Source organism: Mus caroli, chromosome 3 (assembly GCF_900094665.2).
Source record: "Mus caroli chromosome 3, CAROLI_EIJ_v1.1, whole genome shotgun sequence".
NCBI lineage: Eukaryota > Metazoa > Chordata > Mammalia > Rodentia > Muridae > Mus > Mus caroli.
This window is the reverse complement of record NC_034572.1, coordinates 86,841,940-86,858,951: the sequence shown is the minus strand read 5'-3', so window position 1 is coordinate 86,858,951 and position 17,012 is coordinate 86,841,940. Positions and strand designations below refer to the sequence as shown.

Below are 17,012 nucleotides of genomic sequence, written 5' to 3'. Positions count from 1 at the left end.
CTTAGCATGGGCTACCAGTTGCACATATCACAGTGAGAACCATCAGAAAAGGAGGAAGATGATGAAATCAGCGCTTCCTAATTCAGATACTCTGCAGGAATTAAGGATCTATCAGTCCACTTCCTTATCTCATGCCTAAGTCATGCTCTAATATTGATGCAGCTTGCCTTGCCCACAAAGAAGAAGGCTGATGAGGAATATCTTGTCATGATCAGTCACAAAACCATGTGGATGTCAGTAGGAAGGGCATCCCATCCCCAGCCACTGTCTCACAGGCTGGGACAGAGCCCAGGGTCAAAATAAAAGGACTGATGGAGAGGGCCCTACCATCCACTCACTGGGTGAGATACCAACAGATCTTGCGTTACTCCTTATTTTGGTAAGTCTCCACTGGAATTAAAAGCAAAGACTTTCAGAGTAAAGCTAGACTAGAGCTGGACAAGAGAGTGAAAAAGATCCCTAGGCCTTGTGGTTGGAATTGATGGGTCATAAAATATAGTAAAGTCTGAGGTGTGAGGCAATGCTGGCTTTGCCAGATACTAGCCACAGCTTTGGTTTGAGAGGCACTAGAAAGCCTTGATTATACTGGCTCTGTAGAGCCCATAATAACTTCAGTGTTATAGGACAACTTAGGATGCAAAGCTCAACACAGATTACTGTGAATCTGGACTACTTTCTAAGGGAGGTGCTACTTCTGAAGAAAATGCTTCCCTTCTCTGACGATGAAGAGCTAGAGCAATGAAAGTCAACAGGGTCTTACTTTGTCTTGGGAAGTTGATCCCTTTTTCTGGGATCTGCTCACATACTTCTCTGATCAAAAGGACACAACCAAGATGACACTGACCTTGCCTCTCTTAGATTGACCAGGTGGTAATTTGGATGCATCTGAACTCTAGCCTCATAACAGGAACTAGTGTTCCCATGTCAGGTGTGAACAGGGTTTACTTATTTTCTGTCAGAAGATGAGCTTATTTGCTAAGGGTGCTAGAAGGTCACTTGAAATACTGACCTTAAACTAAAATCATCTTCAATTAATGATTATTCTTTATAATTAGTCATTTTTGCCATAGTCTATGTACTGGTATATGCCTGAGGAATAAGAATAGAAGACCTTTTAAAATGTCACTAGTGCTGCTGGATTTCAGGTAACAGCATCTTATGTTGTTTCTGATGTTTAAAGACATGAGGAACAGGATGTGAGAACTAATGGAATGACTATAGATGGTATTTCTATGATTATCAGTGATACTTGACAGGGTGGGGCAGGATGGGACAGGTGGCCACAGTGTCTGGTGACTGAAATATGTGTGACTTTCTCACAGCTCCTGAACACCCACAGCTGAGATGTCCTGTCAGCAGAGCCAGCAGCAGTGCCAGCCTCCTCCAAAGTGCACCCCCAAGTGCCCTCCCAAATGCCAGACCCCAAAGTGCCCTCCAAAATGCCCACCCAAATGTCCTCCCAAGTGCCCCCCTGTGTCTCCCTGCTGTAGCCTGGGTTCTGGGGGCTGCTGTGGCTCCAGCTCTGGTGGCTGCTGTAGCTCTGGTGGCTGCTGCAGCTCAGGGGGTGGAGGCTGCTGCCTGAGCCACCACAGACCCCGCAGATCTCTTCGTCGCCATCGTCACAGCTCTGGATGCTGTAGCAGTGGTGGCAGCAGTGGCTGCTGTGGCAGCAGTGGTGGCAGCAGTGGTTGCTGTGGCAGCAGTGGCTGCTGTGGCAGTAGCCAGCAGTCTGGGGACTGCTGCTGACCTGGGTGAGGAAGACTTCAGACAAATGGTACAGGAGGAGCACATGCTCAGAAGATTCTCCATTGTTTGATGTCCTCTCCTCCTGCTTCCCTCCTTGCCCTGCCCTCTGAGTTGCTGAAATCTCCTGGGAAATGTTCTGTGTTCTCCTCAGGATATGAAAATTTCACTTTTCCCCTTTGTTGCAAATTAAAAAAGTCTTGAGAACCATTCTTGACAAGACGGTCATTTTTTTCTCTGTTAGCACCATCCTGATTAACATCCCTTCGTCATCTTTTCCTTCAAGCAGTGCGTGGCACCTAGAGCTATTATCTTCTTTTACACATGCATGAACTTCCGATGACTTTATACTGTATATTGTATCTGTAAGAAAATCCCTGTTTTTTTTTTAATAGTAATGTCTGTGTAAAAACTTAGAAATGGTAATCACTCCTCACCATCATAAAACAGGGAAACACACCCAGTGTCTAGGGAATTGAAGGTTTATGTCCACTATTAGACATTTATTAGAAGGATGATGATTTCACACTCAGAGTAAATGAAGACGATCAGGACACCAGTAAGTCATTTCTTTTTTCACTTTTTTTTGTTGCTCTCTTGTAAACAAATTTGTGACCTAGAAGTGCATAAACATACGTTTTTCATCATGTAATTTTTCTTCTATAACTAATGTGTTATAATGTGAACTTCCCCTCACCTGATCTTAGGCAGTGCTCTCATTCTTTTCCCTTTGTTAGTGCCTGCTGGAGTCTTGACAGATGATGAGTATTTTAGTGGAGAGTGAAATATTTGGAAATCTTTTCAGATGCCTGCTCCCTACTTCAATGTTCTCTTTGATCTTGAGGTTCCCTTAATGTCTCTAACTCTGTCTTCTATCAGAAAAGAGACTTTATCATCATTTTCCCACTATAAATTCCACAGGAATGTCCATAAAGTCCATAAAGAAATTGGAGAGCTCTCATACTAACAATTTAAAAAATACCTGAAAGCTCTAGAAAAAAGAATCAAAAAGAGGAGTAGAAGGCCAAAAAAAATCAAACTCAGGGCTAAAATTAATCAATTATAAACAAAGAGAACAATAGAAAGAATCAACAAAACCAAGAACTGCTTCTTTGAGAAGACAAGCAAGATAGGCAAACATTTAGCTAAAAGGCAGAAAGACAGTATCCAAATTAACAACTCCAGAAATGAAAAGGGACACACTGAGGAATTTCAAAAATTATTAGTTCTTACTTCCAAAGTCTGTACTTCTAAAAATTGGAAAATCTAAATGAAATGAGTGATTTTATAAATAGACAGCACTTACCAAAGTTAAATCAAGATAAGGTAAACTATTTGAATAACCTATAAGTCCTAAGGAAATAAAAGCAGTCATTAAAATCTCCCAACCAAAAAAGGCCCAGGGCCAGATGGTGTTAGCACAGAATTCTATCCAAAGAAGAGGTAATGCCAATTCTCCTTAAACTAGTCCACAAAATCAAAATAGAAGGTACATTGCCAAACTCATTACATGGAACCACTGTGATACCCAAACTACACAACAAAGAAAAAGAATTTCAGACCAATCTCCCTTATGAACATTGATGCAAAAATACTCGATAAAATACACACAAACTGAATCTAAGAACACATCAAAAACATCATCCATCGCAATCAAGTAGGGTTCATCCCAGGGATGCAGGAGTGATTCAGTATATAAAAACTCATTAATGTTATCCTAATGTAATGTAATCAAATAAAGAAATTGAAAGGAAAAAAAAAAGCCCACATTATCATCTCCCTAGATGGTGCAAAAGCCTTTGACAAAATACAACAGCCCTTCATGTTAAAAGTCTTGGAGAGATCAGAGAAATAAGGCACACACCTAAACACAGCAAAGGCAATAGTCAATATCAAATTAAATAGAGAGAAACTTAAAGGAATTCTACTAAAGTCAGGGACAAGACAAGGCAGTCCACTCTCAGCTTATATCTTCAATATAGCACTTGGATTTGTAGCTAGAGCAATAAGATAACTAAGAAAATCAACAGGATACAAATTGAAAAGGAAGAAGTCAAAGTATCTCTAATCATAGGGAAATGATAGTATACATAATTAACCCCAAAAAGTCTACTAAAGAATTCCTATAGCTGATAAACACCTTCAGTAAAGTGGTTAAACACAAAATTAACTTAAAAAAAATCAGTAGCCCTCCTTTATACAAATGATAAACTGACTGAGAAAGAAATCAGGGAAACAACACCATTCAATAGCCACAAATAATATAAAACACATTGGTATAACTCTAACCAAGCAAGTGAAAGACCTTTACTACAAGAACTTCAAGTCTCAGAAGAAAGAAATTGAAAAAGATATTAGAAGATAGAAAAAAATCTCCCATGCTCATGGATCAGTAAGATGAACATAGTAAAAATGGTCATCTTAACAAAAGCAATCTACAGATTTAATGAAATTCCCATCAAAATTCCAACACAATTCTTTAAAGAGCCTGAAAGAATGATTCTCAATTTCATATGGAAAAAGAAGAAACCCACAATAGCTAACACAATCCTATACAATCACATAACTTCTTAAGGAATCTCAAGCTATACTACAGAACAATAGTAATAAAAAGTGCATAGCATTGGTACTGAATAGCCAGGTAGATAAACAGAATTGAATTAATGACCCAGAAATAAACTGGAACAACTAGGAACACTTGTTTTTTTGACAAAGAAGCCAAAACCATATAATGGAAAAGGGAGGGAGTCTTCAACAAATGGTTCTGATCTAACTGGATGTTTGCATGTAGAAAAATGCAAATAGATCCATAGTTATCAACCTGCACAAAACAAAATTCCAAGTGAATCAAAGACCTCAACATAAAACCAGATACAGTAAACCTAATAAAAGAGAATATGAGAAATAGCCTTTAATATATTGATACAGGAGAGAAATTCTTGAACAAAATGTGAGTCCTCATTAAACTGAAAAATTTCTGTAAGGCAAAGGACACCATTAATAGAACAAAACAGCAGCATACAGTTTAAACTCGGTACCTCATTTTTAAATTGGGTTATTAGGTTTATTGGTGTCTAAGTTCTTTAGTTCTTTATGTATTTTGGATAGTTAAATTCTCCACAGAGGAATCTCTTGTTGTTGAGAAACATTTAAAGAAATGTTCAACATCCTTAGTCACCAGAGAAATGAAAATTCAAATGTCTATGAAACTCTACCTTACACCCATCAGAATGTCTAAGATCAAAAACTCAAGTGATAGCACATGCTGGCAAGGATGTGGAGCAATGATAACACTCGTCCATTGCTGGTGGGAGTGCAAACTTGTACAAACATTCTAGAAACCAATGTCAGTTTCTCAGAATATTGGAAATAGTTCTACCTCAAGACCCTGCTATACTACTCCTGAGCATATACACAAAAGATGCTCTACCATACCACAAGAACACATGCTCCACTATGTTCGTAGCAGCTTTATTAATAATAGTCAGAAACTGCAAACAATGCAGATGTACCTCAATGGAAAACAATGGATAAAGACAATGTGGTTCATCTATATAATAGAATACTATTCAGCTATTAAAAGCAAGGTCATTATGAAACTTCCAGGCAAATGGCTAGATTGAGAAAATATCATCTTGAGTGGGGTAACTCAGACCCAGTAAACTGCTCATGGTATATAACTCACTCATCGGTAGATATTGGTCATAAAATGCAGGATACCCACATTACAAATCCTGTGACCCAAAGAAGTTAAATAACAGTTAAATAACAAGGAGGGCCCAAGGGAGGATGCTTGAATCTTTCTTTGAAGGAGAAATAAAATAGATATTGGCAGTGGATAGAGGGAGGGAAATGGATGGAAGAGGGTATAGGGAACAGAATGGCAGGTGGGGGAAATTAGCTAAGAGGAGAGAAGATTAGGAGAGTGAAACGAAATCAGCTGCTGGAGTAGGGTAGGGGCATCTCTAATGTTTGCCAGAGCCTTGGAAGAGAGAGGCTCCAGGGAGTCTATGAGGATGACTCTAACTGAGGTTCCTAGTAAGAAGTAAATTTAAAAAGACCACAGATCAGTGAGATGCAGACTAAGCAAAACCAAATAAACAGCACCCCCCCCCCCAACAAGAGGTAGAGGTAGCAGAGATGTCTCAGTATGTAAGAACACTATTTGCCCTTCCGGAGGATCAGGGTCCAACTTGTGGAACCCACATGGCAGCTCACAAGTGCCTGTAAGTATAATTCTAGGGAATCTGGCTCTCGACTGGCCTCTACAGGCACAAAGTCCATAAGTAGTGCACAGACATATATGCAAGCAAAACATCCTAAACTTATACAAATAAGTAAATGTTTAAGAAAATAAGTAAATCAGAAGAAAATGAAATGAAGAGTTGTTGTGGATAGCTCTGGGGCTGATTGTATTTGATGTTAAATCTGCTCTCCTGTGAGGGGCAGTGAACACAGAATGAGTCAGCACTCAGGTGATTTTCTGTAAACCTTCTTCCCACCATAATTTATAAATAATGGCTAGAGCCAGTGATTGTGCAGAGAAAGAGAGGAAGGTGGAGCTGAAGGTTTTGGGAAAGAAGACAAGGGAGAAGAAGGAAGGAGTAAAGTGGAGCAGAAGCACCTGGCCTGGAGAAACCACAATACAGTTATATCTAGTGGTAGATCTGCCCAGTCTAAGCGCACAGCTTGTATTCATATTAATTGAGTTGTGTTTTCACTGCCCGGGCTTACTTGAGTTGGAGATTTACTGCAACAAAGAGTTGCTTCTTTGTACTGTTAAAAATTTATGAGAAAAGGGTCAAAGCAGAAAAGAAAACTAGATGAAAGCAATGGATATTGTAATTTATAAAAGATAACTTGTATTATAAAAGAATTCTGTGCATATCGGTGTGCCAAAAAATTGGATATTCCAAGAAATACATTGGTGGATTCAGGACAACCTACAAACAGAAAGAAGATTGAATCTATGAATAATCTTCCAATAAATAAAGTATAGGCCCATAGAGTCTCACTGGCAAATGATTCTGGACATTTAAAATAAAATCAACACCAAACATACTCAAATTATTCTCAAAAGACAAAAAAGAAATGAATACTTATAAATCCATTCTAATATGCTAGTGCTATTCTGCCACCAGAATCAAAGACATTTTGGGAAAGAAAACCACATATCCATAATTCCAATAATATTGGCAGTAAAAAGTTCTTAACACAATGGGAACAAAGCATTCAACAGCATATTAAAAGTATATATGGGGAGCTGGTGAGATTGCTTAGCGGGTGGACATAATTTTACTTTTCTATTGTTGTGAAGAGACATTAAACCAAGGCAACTTACAGAAGAAAGAGTTTATTGGGCTTACAGTTTCAGTATATTTGAATCTATGCTCACCATGGTCAGAAGCATATAGCTGAAAGGACATTGGCATGATGCTTGAGAAGTAGCTGAGAGTTTATATCTGATCCACATGGAGATAGAAAAAGCTCTCTGGGAATAGTGAGGGCTTTTGAAATCTCAAGAGCCCTCTTCAGTGATATACTTCCTCCTACAAGACCATACTTCCTATTTCCTTCCAGAACACTTCCCCAAACTGGGACCAAGTATTCAAATACATCAGTCTATGTGGGCCATTCTCATTCAAACCAGCACTTTCAACCTCCTAGTTCCCATAGGCCTGTAGCCACAGTATAATGCAAAATGCATTAATTCATACACCAATAGTCCCTATGTTTTTGTTTGTTTGGTTGGTTGGTTGGTTTTGGTTCTTTTTTGTCAGGGTTTCTCTGTGTAGCCCTGGCTGTCCTGAAACTCACTTTGTAGACCATACTGGCCTTGAACTCAGAAATTTGCCTGCCTCTGTCTCCCAAGTGCTGGGATTAAAGGCATGTGCCAACACTGCCAAGCTCCCTATGCTTTTTTCATCATCTCAACAAAACAATCTCTTAAATATAGCCTCCTATAAAATCATATCAGAAAGAAAATTACATACTTCCAGCATACAATGACACAAAATCCATATTGCCATTCCAAAAGGGAGGAATAGGGGCATAGTGAGAAACTATTGGACCAAAACAAGACAAAAGCCAGCTAGGAAAACTACAAATCTTAAAAATCCATGTCTGATGTCAAAGGACTCCTTTGGCTATTCCTTTCTAGCTCTCCTGACTGCAGGATGCTCTTCTCTATTGGGCTGGGTGCACTCCTTGTATGTAGTTCTTATTAAAAGATACCTCCTAGCTGTGTAATTTCGAACATGCTGGGGTCTCCTACACAATCCAGGCTCACCTTCATAGATATATGCAATGGGCTATCAGGCCTGCCATTCAGGAACTCCCCTACCACATGCCTGTTCTCAGAGCTATCCTTAACCAGAGAACAATATTCCACAAACCCTTTATTTCTGTATTCTTCATGACTCTACAGTCAGAGCTACATGGCCAATGCTACCAGGTTCAAACTTATTTTCCTGCTTGGGATGAAGTTTGATTCCCCCCTCCTAGAATTTCATTTGTTTTTTTTTTTGTTTGTTTGTTTTCTTTTTCAATTTCTTATTAGATATTTTCTTCATTTACATTTCAAATGCTATCCCAAAAGTCCCCTATACCCCCCCCCCCCGCCCCCCGCCCTGCTCCCTTACCCACCCACTCCCACTTCTTGGCCCTGGTGTTCCTATTTGTATGAGCATTCTTTTTGTATTTGGTTTTAGGTTCAGAAATTACCTTGGAAATTTCAGTTTTTACAAATGGAGGCTTATCTGGGTAGAGTTTTATCCCAAAGTCACAACTCCCTTTATTCCACGGAGCATCATGGTAATTAACTTCTTAAGAACTAGTTATAACTCCAAGAAGAAATTTCCTGCTGCTCTTTTTCTCCTCAAATATTATGAATTTCTTTTTGCTCCACTTGCTCTTTTGTATTGTAGTCTTGCATACAAGTGATCACTAATAGCCATACAACAGAGTCCATACTGGACTGCATTGAAATTCCCTTGTTGATTTAGCCTCAGGAAGATTTTTAGGAAAAGGGAAGAAAACAGCCACTTTTTAACTTTTTTTACCAAAATGTCACAAGAATGGTCTGTCTCTAGCCTATTTGTTAGTATTATTCCTTTCTGAAATCTCTTGTGCTGGGCTTTCATGTTCCATATTGTTCTTAGAAGTGTTGCCTTCCATGATTCTACTGACATGGTCTGTTAAACCTTGATTATATAATTTAACAGATTTCCTATTCCAAATTCCCATAGTCTTCCACATTCTTCCAACAAACAGCATGTTCAGGTCTGTCACAACAATATCCCACTCCTGGTATGAACTTTTGTCTTAGTAACTTTTCTATTTCTGTGAAGAGACAAAGGAAACTTGTAGAAGAAAGAGTTTATTGAGGCTTACACGTTCAAAGGGTGAGTTCATAATCATCATGGCATGGAGCATGACCACCAGGCAAGTAGGCAAGGTGCTGAAGTAGTAGCTGAGAGCTTATGTTTGATCTATAAGCAGGAAGCATAAAGAAATCAAACTGGGACTGGCAGGGGCTTTTGAAACCTCAGAGCCCTCCTCCAATGACATCCTGTCTTCAAGCAAGCTAGACCTCCTAACATTTTCCAACAGTTCCACCCCCTGTGAACTAAGTATTTATTCTCATTCAAATCAACACAAGACACTTGTCACTATGCATGACAATATGAGTTCAACCCCAGGGACCCACATGATAAAGAGAACCAATTCCTACACTTCTCTTCTGATCTCCTACTGTTCAGCACAGCACACAAACATCCCTTCCTCCCACCAAAAATGATAAATATAATAATTTCTAGACTGTATACAATATGACCTATTACAAATTATTTTCTGAATAATTCAAAAAATATTAAAAGGTAAAAATTTGAAAATATCTTTCTGATTTTAAAATTTACTGCAAATCTAAAATAATGGTACTAATATATAGACATGCATGTTAACTGGAAGAAATTAGTGATGTTCATGGTAACTGGGATAAGGATTGGGATGAGACCTAGAGAGACCCTCACATACATGGTTAAATAAGTGACTCTCAACTACAATGTTAACTCCATTCAATGAGAGACACAGACTTCTCAGCAGAATTATAAAAAATTAGGTATCTACTTGCTGAACCTTGAAGCTGGAACATCACAGAAGATGACTATCAAAGACTTCAGACTAAGAACAAGGCACAAGAGGAAACCTTGCAACATTGGATTTGGCAATGACTGCCTAGACTGGGTATCAAAACTCTAATAGAAATACCTGTTACTCAATAACTCAATAAACACAATTAAAGGAAAGCTTTGAGATAGGAGTTAAATATGTATATATCAGACTTCTAAGAGTGTGGTACTACCCACAGTATAAAACAAACTCTTTCAACTCTCCAACAAAAGACTGAACAACTTGATCTAAAACACAGAAAGGGCTTGAATACATGTTTTCCCATAGAAGATAAAAAATAATGACTAATTATATGAAAAGCTTATAATTGCTGTTAGGTAAATGCAAATACACCCAGATGACACTTCAAACTTGATTCTGTGTATTATCAACAGCAGAGATTGAGAGTTGTTGGTGAGTATGCAGAGGAATTAGTATCCTTACTCAAAGTAGGGAACACAAAATGCAATAATAATTGTGGAAAACAGCATGATGTCACTAACAATATTCCAGCAATCTCGTGAGGAGCAGAAAGTCTACCACCTTGAGGAGGAATTTGTTTACCCATTTACAGAAGCATTGTTTATAATAGCCAAAGGCTGGTATAATTCAGTTGTACACTGATTTATAGTGCTATTAAAAGTTCTGGTAGATATACACAATGTAATACTAAATACTTGTTTTGTTTTGGTTTTTTTTTTTCCATAGCTGAGGATTAAACCCAGAGTTGTCTGCTTGCTAGGCAAGCACTCTACCACTGAGCTAAATCCCCAGCCCCAACATGTGTAGCACAGGCTGGCCTCGAACTCATGACACTCCTGCCTCTGCCTCCTTCAGCAAATCCTACCGGTGGTCCCAACCACAACTGACCTAAATACTCTTAAAAGAGAAAGATATGTATGTTAAAACATGGAACAAATATAAACACAATGTGTTAATTATAGTAAACCAGTGACCAAAAGACTGGTTGTGTTTTTCTAATCTCCTGAGATGTTGAGGTTACTAAGGCTCATATACATCACCCTATTACTCTCTATACCCAAGCAGGAAAATTTTCAGTTTTAGTAGTTAGGTAGCGAGAGTAATAGAAAGTTATTGACAAATGATCATGCAACTTTAGCTTTGCAATGGGATAAATATTCTACAGATCAGATATAAAACAATGTATTTGTATTCAACACAAAGAGATAAACTACTAAACTTGGCTTCGATTTTAAATTTTGTGAGTTGTGCTTGATATTTTGGGGGACATAATGCTAATTATAACTACTTAGAAATGTTGAAAATTTAGTTTGGTTTATCTACATATGCCATAGTTAAAACCATTGCACTAAGAGTAACCAGATAATAAAATTAAATTTTCATTGCATATTTCTGTCTGTCTGTCTAGGGTATGTGTGCTTCTGAGTATGAGTGCGTACATGGTATGGCACATATGTGGAAACCAGAGGACAACTTTTAGGAGTTTGTTCTATTTTCTACCATATTGATCCAGGTATAAGGGTCAGGTTGTCAGGCTTAGAATAAAGAAACTTTATCCACTGAACCTTCTTGATTGCCCCAAATAACATAATTTTAGGGAGCAAGTAAGAGAGTTCAATGTTTAAGAGATCATTTACTGCTCTTGCAGAGGACCCAGATTCAACTACCAGGACTCATATGATTATTCACAAATTCTAGTGACCACAGTACCAGGGGCTCCAACTCATTCTTCTAGCCTTTACAGACCCTGCCCTCAAGTGATATGTCTGCATATACTCAGTGACCTGTATACATGAAAACAAAGATTTTTAGACGTTATAGATTTGAATGATGCTATATAATTTCTAATTGAATTTTCTTTTACACTACAAAATAATTGTTTTATTGTTCATGGATATTTCAAGAGTTTATAGATAAAATGCTTGGGACATCACTGGATCACATAGGAAACTACAGTGTTCAGATTAAATTGCTTCTGGTTCTGATTTAACAAATTTCTTTTATAATTAACAATAAGAAGAAAATCTGCTTGCAAATAACATAACTGAAGCAAAGCAAGCCCCTGAAAAGCCAATGGTTGACTGACCACAATGGCCATAGTGACCTGACACATAAGCCAGATGAACTCACAGACAAGGATTAAATTCCAGTTTCCTGAAGTAAGCAGCAAGGGTGCTCACATATCACTTATGCAGGTCATCTGAAGACTTGGGTGTTGTCCTGCACACTGGTAGAGGTGTGTACCAGCTGGTATTTTAGCCCATTGTCATCCTTGAAGTTGGAAGTTGAGCTGAGAAGACTGACCATTGAATCCAAAAATCAATTCCAGGCCTCTCCCTGTTACTAAGCTCTTTGGAATAACCTGACCAGAAGAACAGATGTCATAGCTGGTGAGATAGTGGGCAGATTTTTAGTGATGTTGCCACAATGACTCACACTGGTAGTCTCAGAGTACAGGTCATTATTGGGTAAGATGAGTCATTAGGAATAGTTATTAACATTATGAAATGTTACTGGTAATATTACTTAGAGGATTCAAGAGTCATAAAATAACCAAAGAATGCAGCATTCTGTGAATTAATGAAAATAAAATATAAAGCCCAGGATGGTCTTTATGAACTTATTCTAGTCATACGCATTATCAAAAAAATAATCAGAAGGACTGTGGTGAACCTACATGTCAGGGAAAAGTGCACAGCATGTGTTGCAGGGAAATACATTTATTACCAAGTATAGAAAATAAAGTGGTCTAGTTACAATCATTTCTTAGGGAAAGCGAAAAATATACAATGTACAGATAAAGCAAAAGGCCAAAGCTTCCTTAAACTGTATGGAGTCCCTAATATACCTCACATATATTACTATAAAGAGTGGTTTATTTGGACATGATATTAGAATAGAATAAAAATTCAAATAATCTGGTGTCAGTATTTTCTGATAAGAATCTTGTCACCTGTAGATAGCAGAGTCTCTGGGAAAAAGCAGATATGAAGAGATGCATAGATAACTAGATTAATAAATAGATGATAAGACAATAGACAGTTGACAGAAAGACAAAAAGAAAGATATATGGATTCATCTCTCTCACATTTACTTGATTCTTGTCATGCTCACGTGACTTGAACATTATTCCAAAGTCTGAGTCAATCCTTTATTCCCAAAGACCTTTTGCTTCACCTGACTCATTCTAGCTTGTGTTTACAGTCTCCCTGAGTTTGTTCAGTTTTAGGGAACATCACAGTGTGACTATAAGACTCTTTTGTACTAGATTATATCTTAACTATTTTCATTGAAATATGCAAACTGAGTAAATTCAATCCCCCTTCCATATGCAACTTGTACAGCAGTAGAAAAATATGGGAGCCAGGGGGATAAAGAGATCACAGAGGCCTAAAAACAGCAGTTCAAAAACATCCCCTTAGTAAGAACTCTTGCTCTTGACCCTGTCATGGAGGGATGTGTCTATTCTTATCCATTTGCATAGATAAATATGCATGCACTCTCCCAAGGAATTTTCTCCCTTCTCTTATTATCTGTGTACATCATCTCCTCCATCTATACGAACCCCTAAACCCCAAACCTCACACTAATACAAAGAAGAAAGATGTGTGTTCTATTTATTTTACTGAATATTTTCTTATTTCTTATCTTACCTTGTCACCCTTCTACAGAAATTGTCATTTGAAAACAAGCCTATGGGAGATGGAGAGATAGTCTGGTGGTTAAGAGTGCTAGAACTAGAATTTGAATCCCAACACCGTGTAACAGTCTGTAACTCCAACCCTAGTGGATCTAAGAACCTTTTCCAGCACCCGGTGACACCTGCATATATATCCACTTACACAGATACACACAAAACTTAAAAGTACAACTCACATTTGTAAAAACAATAAGATGTGTTCCCTTCTGCAGCATACTTGCTAACTCAGAAGGAATAAAAGTAACATTACCATAGTCCATGGGCAAGATGATACAAAATTCATGAAGCACTCCACTGAAAACATGTAAAACCATCTGACAAATAATAAAACCCATTTTTTTCTAGAGGAAAATGCTATTTTTTAATTAGTAGTGTATATTAATTTTACAGAATGAGTATTCTCATAATATGTTCCTGTATAAAAAGTATGACTATAGAGGACATATCTACAATATTATTATTTCAATTTTTGTGTGCACCTGTCTGATGTATAATGAGTATACATGTGCTTGATGGGTGAATGTTCTATGCAGGAATATGAGAAGGCCAGGGGTTGCATCAGGATGTCTTGTCTTGGTCTCTTCTGCACCTTTTTTATTTGAGACATGGTTTCTTATGGAACTGTATGCTCCCTATTTTAGGCAACTTAACTAGTCTTAGATCTTCCAAAATCACCCAGTATCTATACCACTCCAATTGGATTATAGGGATGTTCTATACATGTGATGTTTTTGTCATTTCTGGAGATCCCAATTCGGGATCATACGGTTATACATCAAGTAGTTTACCCACTGAACTGTCTCTCCAGTTTTTCAATTATTTTTCTTAAAGAAGAGTTTTCAGGTCTCTTTATTCAGAAAGTCATAGGAGACATCTTTTAAGAATCTGCCATAATTCATTTTCTCTAGTAAACCCTGTTATTATTTTCTAATACTTTATTAAAATTAATAGCACTAATTTTCATTTATACTTTAATAGTACAGTTAAAAAGGGAAATATTAGGGCCAAAAATATTTCAAAACATAGCTTAGCTGTTCCCCTACAAGGCTCAGATCTCTCATCCTAGATTTTGCCCCTGTAGATGTCTAACTATATGATGTAACCATATGGTTTGGCATACTACAGATCACTATATAACTGACTGGCTTGAATACTGCAGTCTCATGCTATAGGCAGTAAGTGAGGTAAACTGAGAAATGAGTAGTTCCTAAGTTTGATACTCTTTAAGTATGCAAAATTAAGGATGACATCTATCTATTTCCTCCTCACCTCATGCTTAAACCATAGTCCAGGCTCAAGGATCCCTGAACTCATGGAGCAAACCTGGTGAGGAATATTTGGTCATCACCAGTCACAGGACAAGGAAGTTGTCAGAAGACAGGGCCATCCATGCCCAGTCACTGTCTCACAGGTCAGGGCAGAGCCCAGGATCAGTATAAAAGGACTGAGGGACAGCATACCTCCATCCACTTCTCCTGAGGTGTCCACAGATCTTGAATTACCTGTCATCTTGGTAAGTATCCACTGGGGGCAATAGTATGGCTTGTACCAGAGGGAAGCTGAGATGAGAGATGGAGGGGAGACTAGCAGGGCCACAGAGCCCTCGAGCTATGCTTACAGAAGACTTAGGGGTGACCGGAATGATGGGTACAAAAAAAGGGCACTTTAACCCTAATGAGAAGAATGAGTAGACAGTGTTCATATAACAAATGGCTCTGCAGAGAACTACCTTCTCTTTAGAGTGAAATCTGTCATAACAGGACCCTGAAGCACAGCAGTTTATGCACCTTAAACAAACCTGAAAGGGTTACTTTGAAATTCATCCTTGGCCCAACATTGAAAGGAAGCAACAGAGGGAGGATGGATAGGCTAGTAGGTGCTCCTTTGAACTTGTAAAACCCAGAGTTAAAAGTTTGGGATTGTTCACACACTTCCAGGAATGACAGGAATACTGCCAGCCCCACTCTGGTGGTGCTATCCTGTTGAACAGGTAGGGAATTTAGCATATGTGAAAGCTTGTCAGAGAGCAGGGACTCATGGTACTAGTCTATAAGAAATACCCATATTCCTATAAAAACTTTCAGACATTTCATTGAGGGAATCACTTTACTTATCCAATAGGAACACAGATTCTTTGCAGTAGTGACTTGTGTGATAAAAATAGCTTGAAAGTTATGGAAAAGAATGATTGGCTTTTGTTTCAAAAAGCTTTTTTTCCCCCTGGAAGTGATGCGTTAATCCAGAGATTTCAGTCTGAAGACAAGTGCGGAAAGGTTTCCTCTGCCACATTTAAGTTTGTGACTCAGAGCCTTTCAAGATAACATTAATATATCATTCTCTGCTGGACAGCATATGGCAGTTCTTACCTGACTTACATGAGTTTCTGATGTTCCCAATACATGACGATGAGGACCTGAGAGGATGAGTGTATTGGAACTGAAACTACTAGAGATGGTGTTTGTATGGTTATCATGGATGCTAAGTATGCAGGGTGTGGTGACTGGAGGGTCATGGTTCTAACTTCTCCTTTACTCTCCTACAGCTCCAGAGCACTCACCAGCAGAGATGTCCTGCCAGCAAAGCCAACAGCAGTGCCAACCTCCTCCCAAATGCACCCCAAAATGCCCTCCCAAGTGCCAGACCCCGAAGTGCCCTCCAAAATGCCCCCCTAAGTGTCCTCCCAAGTGTCCCCCTGTGTCTTCCTGCTGTAGCCTGGGTTCTGGGGGCTGTTGTGGCTCCAGCTCTGGTGGCTGCTGCAGCTCTGGTGGCTGCTGCAGTTCTGGTGGCTGCTGTAGCTCTGGGGGTGGAGGCTGCTGTCTGAGCCACCACAGACCCCACAGATCCCTCCGTCGCCATCGCCACAGCTCTGGATGCTGTAGCAGTGGAGGCAGCAGTGGCTGCTGTGGCAGCAGTGGAGGCAGCAGTGGCTGCTGTGGCAGCAGTGGTGGCAGCAGTGGCTGCTGTGGCAGTAGCCAACAGTCTGGGGACTGCTGCTGATCTCAGTAAGAAAGAATCTAGAAAAGTGGTGCAGAAAGAACACATTCTCAGAAGACTCAGCAACGCTGCTCTTTGTTCTCCTACTTCCCTCCTTGTCCTGCCCTCTGAGATGCTGAAATCTTCAGGGAAAGTTTCTGCATTCTACTTCAGAGATGACAATGCCTCTTTGCATCTTTGTTACAAATTAAAAAAGTCTTGAAAAGCATTCCAGACAAGACTCTTGTGTTTGCTTTTTGTTTTTTATTTTGTTTCCTTTTATTTTTTCTCAGTTTCATCCTGATTCTTATCCCATAGTTGTCCTTTCTTACCGAGTGACACTCCAAACTATTGTTCTCTTTTATACATGTATCTGCTTCCTATGACTTATACCCACAGCTCTACAGTATCTCTAAGAACTTGATTTTTTTAAACATAAAGGTGA

General features: G+C 38.8%; 1 protein-coding gene across 1 annotated transcript; it reads left to right on the top strand.

Moving 5' to 3' along the window:
• Window positions 1–328: 328 nt before the first annotated feature.
• LOC110290610 (late cornified envelope protein 1F-like) lies at window positions 329–1,953 on the top strand. The gene is made up of 2 exons (XM_021157198.1): window positions 329–379; window positions 1,323–1,953. Exon 2 carries the CDS (start codon window positions 1,345–1,347, stop codon window positions 1,744–1,746), a length of 402 nt encoding a protein of 133 aa, XP_021012857.1. The 5' UTR covers window positions 329–379; window positions 1,323–1,344; the 3' UTR covers window positions 1,747–1,953.
• Window positions 1,954–17,012: the final 15,059 nt, after the last annotated feature.

Excerpts from the sequence above, each read along its gene's own strand:
- LOC110290610 (XM_021157198.1), top strand. The coding sequence starts at position 1,345 with ATGTCCTGTCAGCAGAGCCAGCAGCAGTGCCAGCCTCCTCCAAAGTGC.